Source organism: Ursus americanus, chromosome X (genome assembly GCF_024610735.1).
Source record: "Ursus americanus isolate L20-20 chromosome X, mUrsAme1.1.p, whole genome shotgun sequence".
NCBI classification, from domain to species: domain Eukaryota; kingdom Metazoa; phylum Chordata; class Mammalia; order Carnivora; family Ursidae; genus Ursus; species Ursus americanus.
The window spans coordinates 29,072,786-29,095,042 of NC_142164.1; the positions used below are offsets into that span (position 1 = coordinate 29,072,786).

Below are 22,257 nucleotides of genomic sequence, written 5' to 3' on the forward strand. Positions count from 1 at the left end.
CGTCTCGTGGGCAGGACCACCTAGGTCGGGGGAAGGGATTGCCGACGTACCCGGAACTGTTTCCAAGGTTTCCTTAGTTTCGGGCGGTGGCGCGACGGCGGGTTTGGGACCAGACCAACCGAGATCTTCCTAGGCTCGCGAGAGCGCTCCCTTCTCTAGCGGCTTAGGGGACCCAGCGGCCGCGATGGCTCCGGTGTCGGGGTGGCGCAGCCCTGAGGGGGAGGCCTCGGGCTCCGGGGGAAAGCGTCGCAGTTCGTCGAGGAGCCCTAAACCCAGCAGATCCGCCCGCTCCCCGCGGGGCCACCGCTCGCGCTCGAGCTCGCGCTCGGACTCGTGCTCTCGGAATGGTCTCAGCCATCAGCTGGGCGGCTTCAGTCAGGGGTCGCGACACCAGTCCTACCGATCCCGCTCGCGGTCACGCTCCCGGGAGCGGCCCTCTGCGCTGCGGGGCAACCCTTTCGCGTCAGCCTCCTCGACCGCGTATTATGGCGGCTACTCGCGCCCCTACGGGAGCGACAAGCCGTGGCCTAGCCTTCTGGACAAGGAGAGGGAGGAGAGCCTGCGGCAGAAGTGAGTGAGACGGGCACTGGGAGTCTGACTTGCGCTTTTCGCTCTCTGCCGGGCGCCCCTGCCTAGCCCTTCAGCCCCACCCCCCTCCCCCGACAACGCCTTTTTCCGCCCGTTTCTCCGCTTGGGTTTTCACTCGTCCTCGGGCCCCTTCTCCCCGCGCCCTGGTGTCTTCGCTGCTTCTGCCTCCTGGCTATGCAGCGGTTCCGTCGGGAGCCTCAGACCTACCCGAATTACAGTTTTCGCTTGGTTGTGGCTGTTTTATTTTGCTTACTTTTTTTTTGCAAGCGTGCTTTAATTTCGCGCTCGATTGAGCTCTTGGCAAAGGAGACCTATTAGCCCAAAATGAGCAGTGCCTCGCGCTTTGTAGGCGTACCACCGTACCTTGCTGAATGATCACACAGGTTGGAGGTGACAGGACGTGTACAGTGGAAATGTCGTGTAGCCAGTCGGGAAGGCTGGGGATGAAGAGTTTAAATCGGAGGGGAGAAGAACCCCTGAGACCAGATGATTGCATGTGGGAAAAGTGACCTGCTAAACTGTTGATTACGCTACGTGGAAAAAGGCCCTGTTCGGTGGTCTCAGTGTGACCGTGAAAACCGAGGTCAGGGTGAGATCAGGTGTCCTCTCATGAGTGCGTATTGGGTGGAAAAGTGGATAGTTTAAGAAGGAGAAAGGGAAAGGGTTATAATTATTATCGTGTAAGTCTTAATAGCTAATGGTTATTGAGTGTTAAATTCTGTCAGGCGCTGTACTAGGTGCTCTACAGGTCCCCTGTGTGTGTGTGTGTTTTTAGGATTTTTTAAATTTATTTGACAGAGGGAGAGAACAAGCAAGGGGAGCAGCAGGCAGAGGGAGAAGCAGGTTCCCCGCTGAGCAGGGAGCCCGCCCCCGGGGCCCGATCATGACCGAGCAGAAGGCCGGCGCTTAACCGGCTGAGCCACCCAGGCGCCCCTACATGTCCTCTGTGTCGAAAAAGATTTTTAAGAGTAGCACAGGCATGGGGCGCCTGGGTGGCGCGGCGGTTAGGCGCCTGCCTTCGGCTCAGGGCGTGATCCCGGCGTTATGGGATCGAGCCCCACGTCAGGCTCCTCCGCTATGAGCCTGCTTCTTCCTCTCCCACTCCCCCTGCTTGTGTTCCCTCTCTCGCTGGCTGTCTCTGTCAAATAAATAAATAAAATCTTTAAAAAAAAAAAAGAGTAGCACAGGCATGGAGGGGCAGGTTAAGATTCCAAAGCTGGGCGACGGCTCCATAAATCTCTTTTTTCCCAAGAATGGGAAGTAATAAAGGATGGCGGTGAAGAGGACGGGCTCCAGAATCGGAATGCCTGAGTTTGAAGCCATGCTTTGCTGTGTAATAGTTGTATGACCTTGAGCAAGTTTCTTGAACTTCTCTGAACTTTATTTCTTAACCATTTAAAAAGGGATAAAATTGGCGCTGAGCCTTTAGAGTTGTGATGATTTAGTTCCTGGGACATAATAATTAGTCCTTGAATGTTAGCTATTGGGGTTTCCTGAATGGAAGCAGAAACAATAAAAAACCATACTGTGTTAGGTTGGAGACCTACGTCTCCAAATTAAATTTTTCAGTTACCTCCTGGCTGTGTTCGTCAAAAAGCAACCAGCTTCCTACTGGACGATCCTCATCAAAAGATGTCAGAACTTCTTGGGTGAAATTTGCATTTGTACATTTAGAAGATCAATAATTTACCTTACGAGTACAGATGAAGCTGGGGGCAGCAGGGATGAGAACGTGACTGTTCTTACAGCCTGTCATACTTCCCCCTGCATATATAGTCCAAGTTGGGTTATAAGTATAACCCTTTTAGGCTCTTTCTTCAAGTGGGAAACCTGAGTCTAATTCTGCACGATTATAATCTTTTCTCCTGAATAAAGAAGTAAAAAATACTATATTCAAGCAGTCAAACCAATTTATTTTGTAAGGGGTGGGTGGGTGTGTGTAACAAATGCAATCACAAGGAGCTAAACTTTGAGGAATTGAGCCTTTGTTTTTTGTATTTTGTTTGTGAGCAAAATTAAAAGGAAAAAAATGACAAATTTTTCCTGTCCTCCAAGAGTAGATAGAGGATATAGTCCTTTTCCAAAAAAAAGGAACTAAAGGGAAAACAGAAAAAAAAAAACCCTGTTTCTCATTGAGGACAGTTTTTGTCAAATAAAACTTTTCTTTCATTTTCAGAGCTCTCTTTATTTTCTGTTTCTAATGCTTCATTTTTATTTTCTTTATTAATTCCTGAGTTTCTGAAAACGGGTTTGACTAAATCAAAAGTAGAGATTGCTCTTTACTCTCAAAAATGTATGTAAACAAAGAAGTTATTTCCAAATATAAAACTGTTTGTGTCACATATTGCAGAAGACGAAATGAGCAATTAGGAGCTAGGTCATGCAAGAGGCAGAAGAGATGCACTTGACAACCTTTTAGGCTGTATTTCTGGTCTGGCCTCAGGCTGTCTGTAGTCTGTGCCATTTGATAGTACTATCAAGAACATCAAATTACGATGAGTATACTTAATTTATTAATTTAACTTTTAAAATAGGAAAATAGGACTTAACTGGACTCCTTTGAATTGATTATATATTTAGGAGACCATTTAGCCATGGAGTTATAATTTATATGCCTATATCTTCTAGGAGATTAAGTGAGAGAGAGAGGATTGGAGAATTGGGAGCTCCTGAAGTATGGGGACTTTCTCCAAAGAATCCAGAACCAGAGTAAGTGATTCAAAAAATACTGTTAAAAGATGTAACGTTTGTTTAAATCCAGAGACTATTGTCAAAATTTTTGTTAAATGAATAACTTTTAAGTACAGCTCACGTTTTTTCTTCTTTTTTGTGATTTATGCTATGCTACCCCCTAGAATTTAAAAACATTGAACATACCTAACGATTAAAACATGTTGCTAGTTGATTTTAACATATTAATTGTCCTTTTTATTTATTTGTTTATTTTTAAAGATCATATTTGTATTTGAGAGAGAGAGAGAGAGAGCACAGGTAGGCAGAGCGGCAGGGAGAGGGAGAAACAGGCCCCCCAGTGAGCAGGGACCCCGACGACTCGGGCCTCGATCCCAGAACCCTGGGATTATGACCTGAGCTGAAGGCAGCCGCTTAACCAACTGAGCCACCCAGCACCCCTTAATTGTTCTTTTTAAATTGTAATTCGGGGGGGTGCTAATTTCCTATTCATAGAAGGGTTCAGTATTAAGACAAATACATTTATATTATTTTGAATTGTTTTTTCTCAACCTAATAGCAGATTGCGTGTCACATGTTAGCCTTACAAAGTGATTTTTTTTGAGTTAACAGTTGACAACATGGATGGTAGAGTAGGGTTTTCTTATATATATATATCATTTGCAGATAGTGACAGTTTTACTTCTTCTTTACCAATTTGGATGCCTTTTATTTTTCTTGTCTTGTGGCTGGGACTTCAGTATTATGTTGAATAAAAGTGGCGAGAATGGACATCCTTGTCTTGTTCCTGATCTTAGGGTGAAGCTTTCAGCTTTTTACTGTTGAGTGTGATGTTAGCTGTGGGTTTGTCGTATCTGGCCTTTCTTAAGTTGAGTTATGTTTTCTCTATATTCACTTTGGTGAGAGTTTGTATCTTTGGTTGTTGAATTTTGTCAGATGCTGTTTCTGCGTCTATTGAGATGATCGTAGGATTTTTATCCTTTATTTTGTTAATGTGGTATATTCCACATTGATTTGTGGATGTTGAATTATCCTTGCATTTCTGGAATAACTTCTACTTTAGTATGGTGTATGATCTTTTTAATGTAGTATAAAATTTGGTTTGCCAATATTTTGTTAAAGATTTTTGCATCTACATACATCAGGGATATTGGCTTGTAATTTTTTTTTTTAATTTGTGGTGTCTTTGGTTTCCATATCAGGATAATGCTGGCCTCAAAGAGTGAGTTTGTTCTTTCTTCAGTTTTTTGGAATTGTTTAAGAAGTATAGGTCTTAACTCATTAAATATTTAGTAGAATTTACCTGTGAAACCGTCTGGTCCTGGAGTTTGTTTTGTTGGGAGTTTTTTGAGTAATCAGTCTATAGTGTAATCTTCCTGATTTGGACGATTGTTATGTTTCTAGGAATTTATTTCTCCTTGGTTGTTCTATTTGTTGGCACATAATTGTTCTTAGTAGTCTTATGATTTTTTTTCTATTTCTATAGTATTGGGTATAACTTATCCCCTTTCATTTTTGATTTTATTTATATGGGCACTCTTTTTTTCTTGATGAATCTAGCTAAAGGTTTTTATCAATTTTATCATTTCAAAGAACCAACTCTTAGTTTCATTGATCTTTTCTGTTGTCTTTTTAGTCTCTTTTTCATTTATTTTTCACTCTGACCTTTATTATTTTCTTCCTTCTGCTAACTTTGGGCTTTGTTCTTTTCCTAGTTCCTTTAGGTGTAAGATTAGATTGTTTATTTGAGGTTTTTCTTGGTTCTCGAGTTGGGCCTGTATAAAATTTCCCTCATAGAACTTCTTTTGCTGCATTTCATAGATTTTGTACTGTTGTGTTTCCATTTTCATTTGTCTCAAGGTATTTTTTTAAATTTCCTCTTTGATTTCTTCATTGACCCATTGTTTGTTTATTTTTAAAGACTTATTTATTAAAGAGAGAGAGAGAAAGAGCACGTGCACAAGTGGGAGGGTCAGAGGGAGAGAGAGAGAGAATTTCAAGCAGATGCCACACTGAGCACGGAGCCTGACATGGGGCTCAATCTCAAAACCCTGAGATCATGACCTGAGTTGAAACCAAGAGTCAGACGCTTAACCGACTGTGCCACCCGGGCACCCCGACCCATTGGTTATTTAATTCCATGTGTTTATGTTTTTCCAGTTTTCTCGTAATTGATTTCTAGTTTCATACTGTTGTGGTCTGAAAAGATGCTTGATATGATTTCAGTCTTCTTAAATTTATCAAGACTTGTCTTGTGGCCTAACATGGGATCAGTCCTGGAGAATATTCCATGTGCACTTGAAAAGAATGTATGTTCTGCTGTTTTTGGATAGAATGTTTTGTGTATTATCTCTTAATTCCATCTGGTCTAATGTGTTGGTCAAGGCCACTGTTTTCCTTATTGATTTTCTGTCTGAATGATGTATCCATTCATGTAAGTGGGGTGTTAAGGTCTCTTACTATTATTGTATTACTGTCAGTTTCTCCCTTCATGTCTCTTAAAAATTGGTTTATGTATTAAGGTGCTCCTATGTTGGGTGCATAGGTATTTACAAATGTTATATCCTCTTGTTGAATTGATCCCTTTATCGTATGCAGTGTCATTCATGTCCTGTTACAGGCTTTGTTTTCTAGTCTGTTTTGTATGATGTAAGTATTGCTACCCCAGGGTTTTGTTTGTTTTCATTTGCATGGAGTATCTTTTTCCATCCCTTCAGTTTCAGTCTCTGTTGTCTTTAGATCTGAAGTGAGTCTCTTGTAGGCAGCTATAGATGGGTATTGTTTTTTTTAATTTATTCAGCTACTGTGTGTTTTGATTGGAACACTTAGGAAGTTTACATTTAAAGTAATTATTGATAAAAAAAAATTATTGGTAGGGGGCGCCTGGGTGGTTTAGTCGTTAAGCATCTGCCTTCAGCTCAGGGCGTGATCCCAGAGTCCTGGGATGGAGCCCCATCCTCCGCTGGGAGCCTGCTTCTCCCTCTCCCACTCCCCCTGCTTGTGTTCCCTCTCTCGCTGGCTGTCTCTCTCTCTGTTAATAAATAAAATCTTTAAAAAATTTATTGGTAGGTATGGATTTGTAGACATTTTCTTGATATTTTTCCGGTTTTTTAAAAAGATTTTATTTCTTTGTCAGAGAGAGAGAGAGTGCACAAGCAGGGGGGAGCGGCAGGCAGAAGGAGAAGCAGCTCCCTGCTGAGCAAGGAACCAGATGTGGGACTTGATCCCAGGACCCTGGGATCATGACCTGAGCTGGAGGCAGACGCTTAACCAACTGAGGCACCCAGGCGTCGCTTTCTGATTGTTTTTTGTAGTTCTTCTCTGTTCCTTTGTTCTCTTGCTCTCTTCCCTTGAGATTTGGTGACTTTCCTTAGTGTTATGTTTGTATTCTTTTATTTTTTGTTTATCTATTATAGGTATTTGGTCAGTGGTTACCATGAGGTACATATATAACATCTTACGTATATAGCAATCTATTTTAAGTTAATGCCCACTTAAGCTCAAATGCATTCTAAAAGTACTACATCCCTTCACCATGTTTTATGTTTTTGACATCATATTTTACATCTTACTATTTTATGTTTCCATTGACTAATTATTGTGGGTCTAGCTGATTTTACTACTTTTGTCTTTTAACCTTCATACTAGCTATGTAGGTGGTTGATCCACTACCTTTACTATGTGTTTACCTTTACCAATGAGATTTTTCCTTTCATAATTTTCCTTTTTTTAAAAAATTTTATTATTAAGTAATCTCTACACCCAACCAGAGCTCGAACTCATAACCCCAAGATCAAGAGTTGCATGCTCCACTGACTAAGCCAGCCAGGCGCCCCTCCTTTCATAGTTTTCTTACTTGTAGTTATGATTTTTCTTTTCTACTTAAAATTAAGTCCCTTTAACTTTCTTGTAAGGCTGGTTTGGGAGTGATGAGCTTTAGCTTATGCTTGTCTGAGAAACTCCTTGTTTCTCCTTCACTTCTGAGTGATAACTTTGCTGGGTAGAGTAATCTTGGTTGTAAGTTTTTTCCTTTTAGCACTTCTCATATATCATGCTATTCTCTTCTGACCTATAAAGTTTCTTCTGAAAAACCAGCTTATAGACTTAGGGTTCCTTGGTATGTAACTAGTTGTTTTCCTTTTGCTGCTTTTAAGATTCTTTATCTCTAACTGTTGACACTTTGATTATAATGTGTCTTGGTCTCTTTGGGTTCATCTCATTTGGGGGTGTTTGCTTTCTGGACTTGGATATCTGTTTCCTTCCCCAGGTTAGGGAAGTTTTCAGCTATTATTTCTTCAAATAAGTTTTCTGTCCTTTTCTCTCTCTTCTCCTTCTGGGACCACTGTAGTGTGAATATTAGTACACTTGATTTTACCCCAGAGGTCCCTTAAACTTAACCTCATTTTATTCAGTTCTTTTTGCTTTTTTGCTGTTCTGATTAGGTGCTTTCTACTACCCTGTCTTCCACATTGTTAATCTGTTCTGCATTCTGTAATCTGCTTTTGATGCCCTGTATTTTTCATTTCAGTTATTGTGTTCTTTGGCTTTGATTGATTTAAAAAAATATTTTCTGTCTCTTTGTTGAATTCTCACTGTGCTCATCCATTCTTTTGAGTTCAGTGAGCATCTTTATGACCATTCATTTGAATTCCATCTGGTAGATCTCTGTTTTGTTTAGTTCTTTTTCTGAGGTTTTTGTCTTGTTCTTTCACTTGGAACGTATTGTCTGTCTCCTCATTTGCGTCTCAGTGTTTGTTTCTGTGTTTTAGGTGGATCAGCTATTGTCCCAGTCTTGGAGGAGTGGCTTTATGCCTGAAGGTGTCTGTGGGGCTCAGCATAAACCCCCGCTGGTCACCCAAGCCAAGTACCCCAGGAGTATCTCTTTTGTAGGCTGTGTGCTCCCTCTTGTGGCTGGTCACGATTGGTGCAGACTCACTGATGTGTGGGGCTGTTTACTGGTGCAGCTGTCGGCTAGGCTTGGCTATGACTACTGTGGGTATGCTGGTGAGTGGGACAGGCTTCTGGCCTGTCTGATTGACAGGCCTGGTTGCAGCTGGTGTGGGCATGCTGGTGTGTGGGGCTGGCCCTTGGCACAGCTGGCTATAAGGCCTGGTCGTGAGCTGCATGAGCACTGTTGAGTAGGGCAGGCTTTCGGTGCAGCTGGCTGCAAGGTCCAGCTGCAACTGATGCAGATACTCTAGTGTGTAGGACTGGGCCTCCATGGCAGGAGCCCTTGGGTGGAGGGTGTGCTGGTCCTGGCCAAGGATGTCTGGTATGTATGGTGGGTGGGGGCTGCTAGAGAGGAGTGCCAGGCCAGGGTGGGCAGGTGGGTGGGGTGAGTCTTCTTGGGCTGACAGTAGATAGAGAAACAGAAAAAAGGATAAGGGATGGGACGGGGCTCTCCTGGTTGAGTAGAGGGGCCTAGGAGGTCCTGCCCCACGGGACGCCAGGGGTCCTGTCCAGGGTGCTGGGACGTAGGCAGAACAGAGCAGCTGACGGTGCGCTGAGCCCGGGAAAGCCTGCGGAGGGTGGTGCGGGCTGCAGGCTGGGGAGCTGACAACAGTGACGGCGGTGTGCCTCTTTGCCCTCAGTCTGTTGGCCGGGCAAAGATTTTATGAATTGAGGAAATCTGGTCCTAGTTCGTCTAAACATCCATTGTCCCCAGTGTCTAGACTCTTGAGGTAGTGTCCAGTGCTTCGGCGTCCTCCCGTCCCAGCAAGACAAGCCACAGGCTCCTGGGCCCTCCATGCCCAGGCCTCGCTCACAATGCCACCTTTCTCACTATGACGAGGTTTCAGAAGAGGAAGGACCCTTGAGTCATTCTTAAAGGAAAGCTCTTGTTGAAAGATCCAGCACGTCCCTGTGGGTTAGTTACTTACTCTCTGTTGAAGATGGGCTGTTCAGAATGGGGGCTGTATCCCATCAGCAGGACTTTTGAATGATACTGAGCTTCCCCCATCAGTAGGGTGACGCCTGCCTAGCGACTAGGGGTTAGTGGCAGCCCGACGGCTGCTGGTCAGCTGTGAGGACACACACAACCCAGGCGTCAGAGTCACAGCAGGGCCAGAGAGCAGTGCCTCAGCTGCACATGCTGCTGAGGACGGGAAGAGTAATATGGCAGTTGGGAGCACAGAGTCCAAGCATGGAGCCGGGACAGAGCCTGGCACATCGTGGGTGCTGTCTCGGGGTGAGCTGCAGGGAGGCCCGTGGCGGTAACTTCCCTAAGCTGTTTTAGCAAAAAGGAACTAGCTTCCCTGATGCAGTTTCCAACCTGAAGGGCATAGAGAGTAGCCTGCTGTGTTTTGTCCTGTATGACTTCTGATGCTCAGTGTACTAAAATGTCCTTTTTTGCTCTCTGATTGAAGGTTTGGTTTAAGAATAGGAGGGTCAGGGGCGCCTGGGTGGCACAGCGGTTGAGCGTCTGCCTTCGGCTCAGGGCGTGATCCCAGCGTTGTGGGATCGAGCCCCACATCAGGCTCCTCTGCTATGAGCCTGCTTCTTCCTCTCCCACTCCCCCTGCTTGTGTTCCCTCTCTCGCTGGCTGTCTCTATCTCTGTCAAATAAATAAATAAAATCTTAAAAAAAAAAAAAAAGAATAGGAGGGTCAAGTGGAGGAGACCCCAGAGGGCACTGAGGTTCAGAAACACGCCCCCGGTGGCCCTGGTCCCTCCCGTCGTCATTAACTTGGGTGGACCCTGCCATGCCTCCTCATTCCGGAGCCGGAGTGCTTATGGGTTCTTCAGGAGCCACCGCCGCTGGGGCTACGTCAGCAGCCCGTGCCTCTCTTTCCTGTTGTCTTCTTGCCTCCCCTGCCCTGGCTTCCTCCACCTTTCCCTCCGTGCGGCTGCCCTCCTGTGCTCGCTCCCGGTCTCCTACCGTCGGTGGCTCTCTTGTGAGCCCTTTGCCCACACAATGGCCTCGGCGGCGGTTTTTTCCCACGGTGCTTTTGAGCGCATTCCCGTTCTGTGTCGCTCAGGGTTAAGAGCAGTTCCCGAAACGCCCGTGACATGTACTCGAGAGAAGGGCAAATTCACGGACCCTCTCTTTGGGGGCACTTGTCGTCTTTTCAATAAAGTTTTGAATTTATTCTCTGTGTATTTGTTTTGCGTGTGGTACGGGGTGAGTGCACGTGATGGACGGTGCCGCTCCTCCAGGAAGGCAAGGAGGCCTGCTTTCGTGCAGCCGCGTCCCTGAGCCCCCATCAGGAGGCCACGGCCATCTCCCAAGTTCCCCAAGTGCCCACGCAGCCGGCTTACGAGGAGCCACCCTGTCCTGCAGCACCCCATCTTCCCCCGCCCCGCCCCCCCGTGCCCCAGCGGGACCGCGCCGCCGTGCAAGACGGGGTGGCGTCAGCCTCTAGAGAGAGAACAGTGTGCTTCCAGGCGGGGCTGAGTCCCAGTCCCGGCGAGAAGCTGAGGCCCACCCGGGCACTGGAAGGGACACTTGCAAGGGGCTACTCACGGGGCTCCCGGAGGAGCGGCAGCCGCGCGTGCTGCTGGTGCTCGCCCAGGGGTGTCCGATGCCGGCCCTTTGGGTGGAGGAGACGCGCAGACCGCATTCCGGCGGGAGGGTCCTGCGTCTGCAAAGGTACCACGAGAGGGGCCCCTCTTCGAGGCCAGCGGTGGGCTCTGTGTCCTCCCTTTCGCCCCTCCCCAGAGGCCGAGGGCCCAGCATCGCTCGGTCGTCAGCTCCAGCCGCCCGGCAGCTTTCGGCGAGATCGTGCCCGGGGCCGGTGGTCCGTGCGTGCAGTCGTTCCAAGTCCGCGGCGGAGAAAGACGTGGGTTTTTGTCCTCTGGGACTCGGGGAGGGAGAGGGGCTCCTGCGGGACCGAGGCCGTGTACCTGTTGCCCGATCGGGTTATTTACACTGGCACACAGCACCATTCTTGTTGCCAGGACGACCCCAGCCCTGGGGACGAGTTTTGCCGGTGCACCCAAAATGTCTCCCCCGGTCCCCCAGGTTTGGGTTGTGGCGGTACAGTGGCTTCTGTGAGCCGAGGCGTCCTCGGTCTCCCGTGTCCACGATCGGGTGGCCCCCTCCTGCGGTAGCAGTGGTTCCGGGGTGTTGCCTCGGGGTGGGGGAAGCGTAGCGTTTCTTCGAAGCTCCCCCCTAGCCCTGCGAAGCTGCGGGCTTTCTGCGTAGCCACAGCTGTGACTCGCCTCCTTCCTCCCTGCAGAGACCTGGGTGGCCTCAGCCCTTAGCTGTGGGCTCTGGGCCCCGTCCTACATCTCCCTCTCAAGGTGTGTTCTTGGGAGCCGTCCGGGCATCATCTTCGCGTCGGATTCCAGGATCTTTGCTTGTAGAAAGCAAATTTTTTTTTAAGGGTATGAAATGTTTTAGTACACTTGCCGGGTAATACAAATCAGTAATTACGATAGCCAAATCTCTGTATCATATATATTTAATATATTAAATAACACAATAATAAAATAATCCCTACCTTAAAAAAAATATGGACTCATTTTTCATGTCATCAAATACAATGCTCATATGAGAGTGTAATGAAACTTAATAATCTGTTCACGTGCTAAGGGACAAGGCTTAGCAGTAAATTAATATTTTTAAATATCTTAAAGCAGAATAGTTTCCTTTTTGAGTTTGATAAGCCAAAGACTATCAAGGACTATTTAGAACCTGAATATAATACAGTGGCTATGAAATTATATAGGGAATTTGATGAGAAACAGGCATTTCTTTTTTTCTACTTTTTGTCAGTTAGCAAGTGAATGGAAAACTTTTAACCATAACATTCGTTTCCTTTTTCAGAGCGTCAAGAACCACCTCTGCAGCCTGCCTTGCTAAGGTTACTGCATAATCCTTGCATTCCTGCCATCCATTATCCACCTTCTCAAATTGGAGGGTTTCAGAGTCCCTAGGCTACTGTCTAGATCTGTAGCCTAAATATCAGTTTTTGAAACCACTTCCTGGTATGTTCCTGGATGGAGATTAATGTATTCTTTTTCTTTGTGTATTTTAGTAGTGTCAGATGCTAGAGTTAGACTGGGTATTTTAAATTTAATTTAATTTTTAAATATTATTCTCAAAACATAGTTGATATACAAAGTTATATTAGTTTCAGGTACACAGTATAGTGATTCAATAATTGTATATTCTGTGCTGAGAAACTGGCTGTTTTTAATTGTAATATCTGAATTGATGGGTCCTCTGGCTTTGATCGTCTCATCACTATCCTAAGAGATTTAACTACCAGGAGACCTCAGATGGAGTGGTGACTTGATACGGGTCATATTTTTCGTGCTCATTTAGAGTCTTACTTGCATGATCTGCATTAATTTCAGTATAAAAAGCTTAAGGCCAAACGTAGCATATGGTTTTAGGCTCTACTGGATCTTGAAATTTGGATATCAGATCTTATTTTTCTACCGGGAAAAAAATATCAACAAGCCTTCCGTAATTCAAAATTGGAAACGAATTTTAGGAAAAAAGAAAAGTATAAAAGGATTAATTACCAAATTTTAGATTTAGCTCCTTTATACCGTAAGCCTTTTCGTCTCAATATTTATTCTATTATTGCCAATTTCATCAGTATGTACCCAGATAACAATCTAGATTTAATGAGAGTGGGATGGGATTGGGGAAACAGTACATAAAAGAGGCTTAGGACATTCAAACTGATGTGTTGTCCCACATCTTATGCCACTTGCGCCCTTTTTTTTTTTTTTTTTAAGATTTTATTTATTTATTTGACAGAGAGAGACAGCCAGCAAGAGAGGGAACACAAGCAGGGGGAGTGGGAGAGGAAGAAGCAGGCTCATAGCAGAGGAGCCTGATGTGGGGCTCAATCCCACAACGCCGGGATCACGCCCTGAGCCGAAGGCAGATGCTTAACCGCTGTGCCACCCAGGCGCCCCGCCACTTGTGCCCTTTATCATAGTCTTTCCATAATGATTATTTTTCCCTTATATTATTTTTTTTAAATTGTGGTAAAATTGAAACAACATAAAATTACCCATTTTAAAGTATACAATTCAGTGGCATTTAATACATTCACAGTGTTCTCCACCATCACTGCCATCGACTTTCAAAGCATATTCATCACCCAAAAATGAAACCCCTTATTCATTTAGTAGTCACTCCCCATCCCTCCCGTGGCAACCGCTAATGTGCTTTCTGTCTCCATGGGTTTGCCTGTTCTGGATATTTAATATTTAGGGAATCATACAATATGTGGCCTTTAGTGTCTGGCTTCTTTCACTTAGCATCATGTTTTCCAGGTTCATTGACTTTGTAACAACCATTAATACTTTATTCCTTTTTTGAGTTGAATAATATTCCGTTATATGAATATGCCACATTTTGTTTATCCATTTCTCAATTGATGGAAATTTGGGTTTTTTCTATCTTTTGGCTGTTGTGAATAGTGCTTCTATCTACATTTATGTACAATTACTCGTTTGAATCCCCATTTTTGAAAAATACTGTATTTATTTATTTGACAGAGAGAGAGAGAATCAGTGGGGCACAGCAGGCAGATGGAGAGGGAGAAGCCGACTCCCAGCTGAGCAGGGAGACTGATACTGGGCTCGAACCCAGGACCCTGGGATCATGACCTGAGCTGAAAGCAGACGTTTAATCGACTGAGCCACCCAGGTGCCCCTGAATACCGATTTTCAGTTCTTTCAGGTATATACGTAGAAGTGGAATTCCTGGGTCACGGGGTAATTCTCTGTTTAATTTTTTGAAGAACTGCCAAATACAGCAACTGCATCATTTTACATTCCCATTAGTAATGTGTGAGTGTTCCAGTCTCTTCACATCCTCACCAACACTTATTATATTCCACTTTTTTCAGTAGTCTCTAAACCCAACGTGCAGCTCAAACTCACAACCCCAAGATCAAGAGTTGTACACTCCTCCAATTCAGCCACCCCCTCCATTTTTTTACTATAGCCATCCTAATGGGGATGAGGTATTATCTTGTGGTCTTGATTTGCATTTCCCTGATGACTGATGATACTGAGCATCTTTTCATGCTTGTTGGCCATTTGTACATATCCTTGGGAAAAAACATCTAATCGTTTGCCTATTTTTAATTTGGTGGTTTATCTTTTCATTGCTGAGTTGTAAGGGTTTTTTAAGTATTCTGGAAACTGACGTCTTACCAGAGACATGATTTGTAAATATTTTACCTCATTGTGTAGGGTGTCTTTTCAGTTTCTTAATAGTGTCCTTTGATGCACAAAAAGTTTGATTTTGATGAAATCCAATTTATGTAATTTTCCTTTTGTTGCTTCTGCTTTGGTGTCATATTGAAGAATTCATTGCCAAATCCCAGATCATGAATTTTTCCCTGTTTTCTCCTGAAGAGAAGGAGTTTTATAGTTTTATAACTCTTTCTCTCTCTATATATATATATGAGTTTTATATAACCATATATAAATGAGAGTTTTATAATCTTAATTCTTACATATAAGTATTTTCTCCATTTTGAGTTAATTTTTGTATATGATGTGAGGTATGTTTCCAGTTTGATTCTTTTGCATATAGATATCTAATTGTCCATCATTTCCTGAAGAGGTAATTATTTCCCAATTGAATGGGCTTGGCACCCTTAACCAAAATCAATCGACCATAGATGTATGGGTTGATTTCTGGTTTCTCACTTCTATTCCATTGATCTGTATGTCTATCCTTATGCCAGTACAATACTGTTTTGATTACTATAGCTTTTTTTTTTTTAAAGATTTTATTTATTCATTTGACAGAGATAGAGACAGCCAGTGAGAGAGGGAACACAAGCAGGGGGAGTGGGAGAGGAAGAAGCAGGCTCTCGGCAGAGGAGCCTGATGTGGGGCTCGATCCCAGAACACAAGGATCACGCCCTGAGCCGAAGGCAGATGCTTAACCACTGAGCCACCCAGGCGCCCCTGATTACTATAGCTTTGTAGTAAGTTTTGAAATTTAGAAATCTGGGTCCTACAACTTTTATTTTCTTTTTAAAGATTGTTTTGGCTATTTAGATTCCCTTAGAATTCCATATGATTTTTAGAATTCTTTTTCCTTGTACTTTTTGTTGAAAATTAGACATTCTGAATATTAGAATGTGACAACTTTGGAAATCACATTTTCTCCCCTCTCCTAGGTTTGTTGTTCCTGTTTCATTGAACAGAATACAAAGACCATACAATCCAGGTTTGCCTAGTTAGTGACTTTCTAAGCTATTTTTGTAATATCTGTATTCATTTTTTAAAAACTTCAGTATAAAAAAATGAAAATATAAAAGAATAAAATTTCAGCGTAGTTGACATACAATATGATACGAGTTTCAGGCATACAACACAGTGATTTGACAATTATATACATTATGAGATGCTCACCACGGTAAGTGTAATTATCACCTGTTTACCACACAAAGTTATTACGGTGTGATTGACTATATCCCCTATGCTGTACTTTTCATCTCCACGTACTTTTCATCTCATTTATTTTTAAGTAGACTCGACCCCCAGTGTAGGGCTTAAACCCATGACCCTGAGTTCAAGAGTCACATGCTCTACCAACTGAGCCAGCCAAGTGCCCTGACTCATTTCTTTTATAACTGGAAATTTGTAGCTCTTAATCCCCATTCACCTGTTTTGCCCATCCCTCAACCCCTCGCCTCTGGCAACCACCAATTTGTTCTCTGTATTTATGAGTCTGTTTCTGGTTTGTTTTGTTTTTTTGATTCCACATATAAGTAAAACCACATGGCATTTGTCTTTCTCTGTTTGACGTATTTCACTTAACATAATACCCTCTAGGTCCATCCATGTTGTTGCAGATGGCAAGATTTCATTCTTTTTTATGGTTGAGTAATATTCCTGTGTGTGTGTTGGTGTGTGTGTGTGTGTGTGTGTGTGTGTGTGTGTACCACATCTTCCTTACCCATATATCTATGGATGGACACTGAAATTGCTTCCATATCTTGGATATTGTAAATAATGCTGCAGTAAATAGAATACATATATCTTTTCAAATTAGTGTTTTATTTTCATTGGGTAGATACCCAGTAGTGGGATTACTGGTTGTATGGTATTTCTATTTTTAATTTTTTGAGGAATCTCCATCCTGGTTTACATAACAGCTGCACTCTTTGTCATGTATAGCCACTGAAGTCTATGTTCCATTAGCTTAGTGGCCAGCTAGTGTTTTGAAATACTTACCATCAATTCCTGGATTCAAAAATGAATAAAGATCAATAAAACAAGAAGGCAACCTACTGAATGGGAGAAAGATAGTTGCAAATGATATATCTGATAAGGGGTTAATATCCAAAATTTAAAAGTAACTCATACAACTCAACACCAAAAAACCAATCAAATTAATAAATGAGCAGAGGACCTAATTAGACACTTTTCCAAAGCAGACGTACAGATGGCCAGTAGACACATGAAACATCAGTAATCATCAGGGAAATGCAAATCAAAACCACAATATCACCTCACGTCAGTCAGAATGGCTAGTAACAAAAAGACAAGAAATTAGATCGGAGAAAAGGGAATCCTTGAACGTTGTTGGTGGGAACATAAACTGGTGCAGCCCCTGTGGGAAACAGTGTGGCGGTTCCTCTAAAAATTAAAAATAGAACTACCGTACAATCCAGTAATTGCACTACTGGACATTTAGCTGAAGAAAACAAAAACACTAATTTGAAAAAATGTATGCATCCCTACGTTTTTGGTTTTTGGTTTTTATATCTTATTTTTTAAAGGTTTTATATATTATTTACTTGAGAGAGAGGGAGAGAGTGCGTACACGCGAGTACATGAGCTGGTAGAGGGAGAGGGAGAAGCACACTCCCCGCTAAGCAGGGAGCTCGAAGCAGGGCTCGATCCCAGGACCCTGGGATCATGACCTGAGCTGAAGGTAGACGCTTAATAGTTTGAGCCACCCAGGCGCCCCACCTCTATGTTTATTGTAAGATATATGATATAGGCACTCCCATTTTTATTGTAGCATTATTTATAATAGCTAAGATATGGAAGTAACCTAAGTGTCCATCAATAGACGAATGGATAAAGAAGACGTGGCACACACTCACACACACACACACAACGCAATATTACTGAGCCATGAGAAGAATGAAATTTTGCCATTTGCAATAACATGGATGGACCTAGAGAAAATTATGCTAAATTAAATAAGTCAGACATAGAAAGACAAATACTGTATGATTTCACTTATATGTGGAATCTTAAAAAACAAAACAAACAACACCGACACACGAAATAGAAACAGAACAAACTGGTGGTTGCCAGAGGGGAGGAAGATGGGAGGATGGACAAAATAGGTGAAGGGGGTTAAAGAGTACAAACTTCCAGTTACAAAACAAGTAATTCAGGGTGATGAAAAGTCCAGCATAGGGGATACAGGCAATATATTGCAGTAATTTTGTATGGTGACGTATGGTAACTACACTTACAGTGTTAAGCATGGCATAATGTATATAATGTTGAATCACTGTGTTGTACACCTGAAACTAATGTATTTTATGTCAACTATACATCAAAAAGTAAGATCTTAAAAGAAAAGAAGACATTATACTTTTCCTAGTGTTTGGAGATTGTCTCTGTATTATGCACTCCTTCAATGCTTGGCCAGACTATGGACAACTCGGCCTTATCTTTTACTTCCTGCTTACACAGAGCCTGAGAGCCATCCAGACGTGAAAGCTCGTGGTATTCTCAGCTGTTTCTGAGCATGTGTCTAGCACGTGGCCTTCTTGATTCCTCTGCATACATAAGACCTTTTCAAAGCCTTTTTTCTTCCACGTGTCTCTTTTCTGAATCGTGTGTTCCCCACCCTTCTCAGTTGTCTATTCCTTGTCCTGACTGTTGTCTCTTGCCCCAGAACGCTGTGGCCAGTACTTGTGCCTTTAAATGCTTTGGCCAAAGGTACCCAGGAAGTGGCCTCAACCCTGGGTTCACTCCTTGTCAGACAAAACAAAGGCAAACCAACTCTGCCAGTCCTTGAGGGAGCTGGCAGAGCGGAGAAGACCCAGAACCACAATTCTTTGAGAATAAAGTCCATACTGCTCCTTCTAGTACCAGGAGAGCTGCCTTCCCATCCTCAAGGCTTCTACAGGCCTGGGGTCTGAAGGATGATAGGCAGACAATTCAAAACACCAAAGTGTTCCCTTACCACTGTTGGGGAGGAAGAATTTGCCTCTATACTTCCAAATTCGTCTGGGTAATCCAAGAGTTAAATTGACAGGAGACAGATTAACAGGAGAAAACCAACTTTAATTCATATGTATGGAGGCCTCAAAGATACAGGACCTAAGAAATGATGGAGGCGGGCAGTGTTTATACTTGTTACATAAAGAAACAGTAAATCTGGGAGAAATTGGCAGGACAAAGAAAACTGATGTTTGGGAACTTCAATTAGTTAGGAATTCTAAACAAAATTTGGGCCGAGGTAGTAAGTTAGGAGAAGTTACAAGGTTTGTTTACATGGGCTTCTCAGGCCCTGAATTCCCTGTCCCTGATGTCAAAGATGTTTGTCTGCCTCCTGGTGCCTCCTCTGCACCCCCCCCCCTGCAGGGAGGGTGCTTTTCACAGGGGAGATGTATTCCCTACTTTCTGGAGACAAAGGTGGATCGGAGTGTTGTTCCTACACTCGCTGTTTCTTTATTAACTTGAATTCAAAATAATCAGTATGGTGCTCTGGCTTGGCTTGGGGTGGCCCACCTTGAGCCCCAACACCACAAAGCAGCAGATTCTTTTTACACCAAGCCTTATCTGGTTGTTGTGAGTTTTTAGCTGGGTTCCAACATTCACCAAAAATTGATTCTGACAGCTTTTCCCAGCTCAGTTGCTTCGGGGGAGAGATGGAGCCCTGGAGTTCCCTACTCCACTGTTTTCCATTCTGTTAAAACTTTGACCTCTCCTTTATGGTCTCTTTTCCCTCTGTATATGAATATATTTAAATTTCTTTAATACTAAACAAAATTCGTCTTGACCTTGCATTCCCCAACATCCCTCCTTTACTTCTCAGAAAAAATTTTCTTCAAGGAGTAGTTTCTAATACCCTCCCTCAATGGTGACAAACAAAAATGTCTCCAGACATTCCCTAATGTCACCGGGGTGAAAACTCATTCCAGATTGAGATCCAGTGTATTAACTCAAATTCCGAACATATTTGGATTTAACCTGTTTTCACATGTACTTTTTAATTGTTTGGGGGGTTTTGTTTGGTTGGTCGGTTCTTGTTTTTGTTTGTGTTCTATAGCTCCATGAAATTTTATCCCATGTGTGAATGCATGGAACCATCGCCTCGATTAGGGTACAGGACTCTTCTCTCCATACGAAGAGACTCCTTGTTGTTATACAAACCATTTTCCTAAACAAGTGGCATAAAGGCGAAGAGCATGTGTATACTTCTACCTTTGTATAACAAATGGGAGACACAAGAACGTGTTTTTGTATTTAAATTTGCATAAACAATACGCTAGGTGATAAGTGGGCCTGTGTGGGGCAGGGTAGTTAAGCGATTCTTTTCATTGAATGTGTTATATTTGGGGATTTTTGAGCTATATCATTATGTTATCACTTCAAAGAATTAAAGATAGTAAATGAAAGCAAATAAATGGTATGGTTTCCAAGTAGCATTTCAACAGGTGTTCAGGCCGTAAGAGCAGATGACATATTGAGGCACCTGGCTGGCTCAGTCCGCAGCACATGCAAGTCTTGATCTCGGGGTCACGAGTTCAAGCCCCACATTGGGTGTAGAACTTACAATAAACAAACAAACAAACAAGCAAGCAAGCTACAATTTGGATGAACGTCAACAAAATTATTGAAAAGAAAAAAAGAGCAGATGACATAGTGACTGGACCACATCAGTCAGAGCTGCTATAAGAAAAGTAGAGACATGGAGCGCCTGGGTGGCTCAGTTGGTTAAGCATCTGCCTTCAGCTCAGGTCATGATCCCTGGGTCCTGGGATCGAGTCCCATGTCAGGCTCTCTGTTCAGTGGGGAGTCTGCTTCTCCCTCTCCCTCTGCCCTTCTCTCGGCTCATGCTCCCTCTGCCTCTCTCTCTCTCAAGTAAATAAATAAAATCTTAAAAAAGAAAAGTAGAGAGAAACAGTGTTCAGAATCAGTAGATTCAGAATTAGACTCGGTGATATCATCTCCATGGGAACACCTGTCTGATTTCTTCCTTTACAGAGACAGTTCCCTTAACAGTCAACTAAATCACGTCTGTGAAACACTTAATAAACACTAGAGACTGTAGTACATGAAGCTTGTACACCTTTCCCTTAACAGCAAAACGTCATTGCCCCACCATCAGGATGGCACAATATAAATTATTAGTCTAAGCAGGAATACCACCTCCTTCCTTCCATAAACTCTGCCCAATATCATGAGGTCAGTGCAGATCACACAGTGCAGATGTTTTTAAGGTCATTATCAGATCAAAAGTTAGATTGCATAAAAAATCATGATAGATGATTTTGTTTTCTCACTTACATATACGGATGTCACCTGTGATGTTGATGGGTACAGATGGAGAAGTTACGCTTTTACAGATGTTATATGGTTCCATTTAAGGCTGGACATGAAACTATTTGAATTGACCACTACAATCTCCTTTTAATAAACATTTAAAAAATGGTTTTTCGTTGTGCCTGTGGTTGTTTCATGGTTGTGGTTGTTCCTGTTCTATTACTTCGATGTTTAAGCTTGTATTATGTGTTAGATACCATACAGAATGCATGAAAGCTGAAAGTTCAATCTCAGTTCTCAAAGAATCCTAACGGAAAACTTAAACATTATGGGTTGCACACAGAAAGGGACTAGAAAGAAACAACACTTTTTGCTTTTCCTGTAACCCTCAGTGATCTACCTTTTATGAAGTATTAAGTGTTGAGCACAGTGATAGGTGCTTGAAATACATTATGTCTATAATTTTACAAGCTTCAGTTGTGTTCTAGTTTTTCCTAAGTGATAAAGATGCATTGGTGGTTTTGTTTTTTTTTTTTTTTTGGTCTTGTGTAATACTATTAAAGTAAGTAAAGAAAAACTTTGATCTTTTTCTTTTTCACGTTAATTTTTTTTTCTTTTTAAGTAGTCTCCGTGCCCAGCGTGGAGCCCAGCCCGGGGCCTGAACTCACGACCCTGAGACCTGAGCTGACACCAAGACTTGGACGCTTAAGGTACTGAGCCACCCAGGTACCCCTTCATCTTCATTTTTTAAGTAGTCTCTGTGCCCAATGTGGGGCTCAAACTCACAACTCCGAGATCAAGAGCCCAAGCTCTACCGACTGAGCCAGCCAGGTACCCCTCATTTTAATTTCTAAAACCTGTAGCAATCTACAATCCTCTGCATTTATATTATACACTGTGTTAGGAAGGAAGATTTTTTTCTCTATCCTGGAAGATCCTTCTGGCTGGTCTAAGAATGAAATTGACATCAGATAGTTTAACAGAAGAAAATGAAATTCAATTATGTACATACAGGGAAGCCACATACACATGAGCGATTCCAAAGAGAGGCAAAATGAGGTATATAAGTCATGGGGGACTAAGTAGAAAGGGGATAGGGGTCTGGGGTTTTCAAAGGAAGGAAGATGAGTCACAGAAAGAATGGAAAGAGTAAATGTTTGGTAAACAAAATGTTTGCTGGACTATCCAGAAACAACGAAACATACCTTGCAAGATTTCTCCCTTGTCTGCCATATCTAGTTCATATTATATTATATTGATGTATGATAATAGCTCCCTTCCTCGAACAGTACCTCTATCTAACTTCTTTTAGGCAGTTAGCACGGAGGCAAAAAAGAAAAACTTATTAAGGCTTCTGTTTCTTAAAAATAACTACCTAAGGGGGCGCCTGGGTGGCACAGCGGTTAAGCGTCTGCCTTCGGCTCAGGGCGTGATCCCGGCGTTATGGGATCTAGCCCCACATCAGGCTCCTCTGCTATGAGCCTGCTTCTTCCTCTCCCACTCCTCCTGCTTGTGTTCCCTCTCTCACTGT

At 43.0% G+C, this 22,257-nt stretch overlaps 1 protein-coding gene across 4 annotated transcripts; it reads left to right on the forward strand.

Moving 5' to 3' along the window:
- The first annotated feature begins 55 nt into the window (after window positions 1–55).
- Window positions 56–22,005, forward strand: LOC148106865 (NF-kappa-B-activating protein-like). Of its 4 annotated transcripts, none has more exons than XR_015723315.1 (6): window positions 56–570; window positions 3,217–3,297; window positions 10,936–11,056; window positions 11,456–11,519; window positions 12,046–12,206; window positions 21,349–22,005. XR_015723315.1 is itself a non-coding variant. In XM_087859707.1 (5 exons), the coding sequence occupies exons 1-5, from the start codon at window positions 185–187 to the stop codon at window positions 12,153–12,155; spliced, it is 762 nt and encodes a 253-aa protein (XP_087715833.1). In that variant the 5' UTR covers window positions 56–184; the 3' UTR covers window positions 12,156–12,685. The 4 variants fall into 4 exon arrangements, 2 of the variants coding, with proteins under 2 accessions (XP_087715833.1, XP_087715832.1); XR_015723316.1 differs by having other exon boundaries at window positions 21,352–22,005; XM_087859707.1 differs by lacking the exon at window positions 21,349–22,005 and having other exon boundaries at window positions 12,046–12,685.
- Window positions 22,006–22,257: the final 252 nt, after the last annotated feature.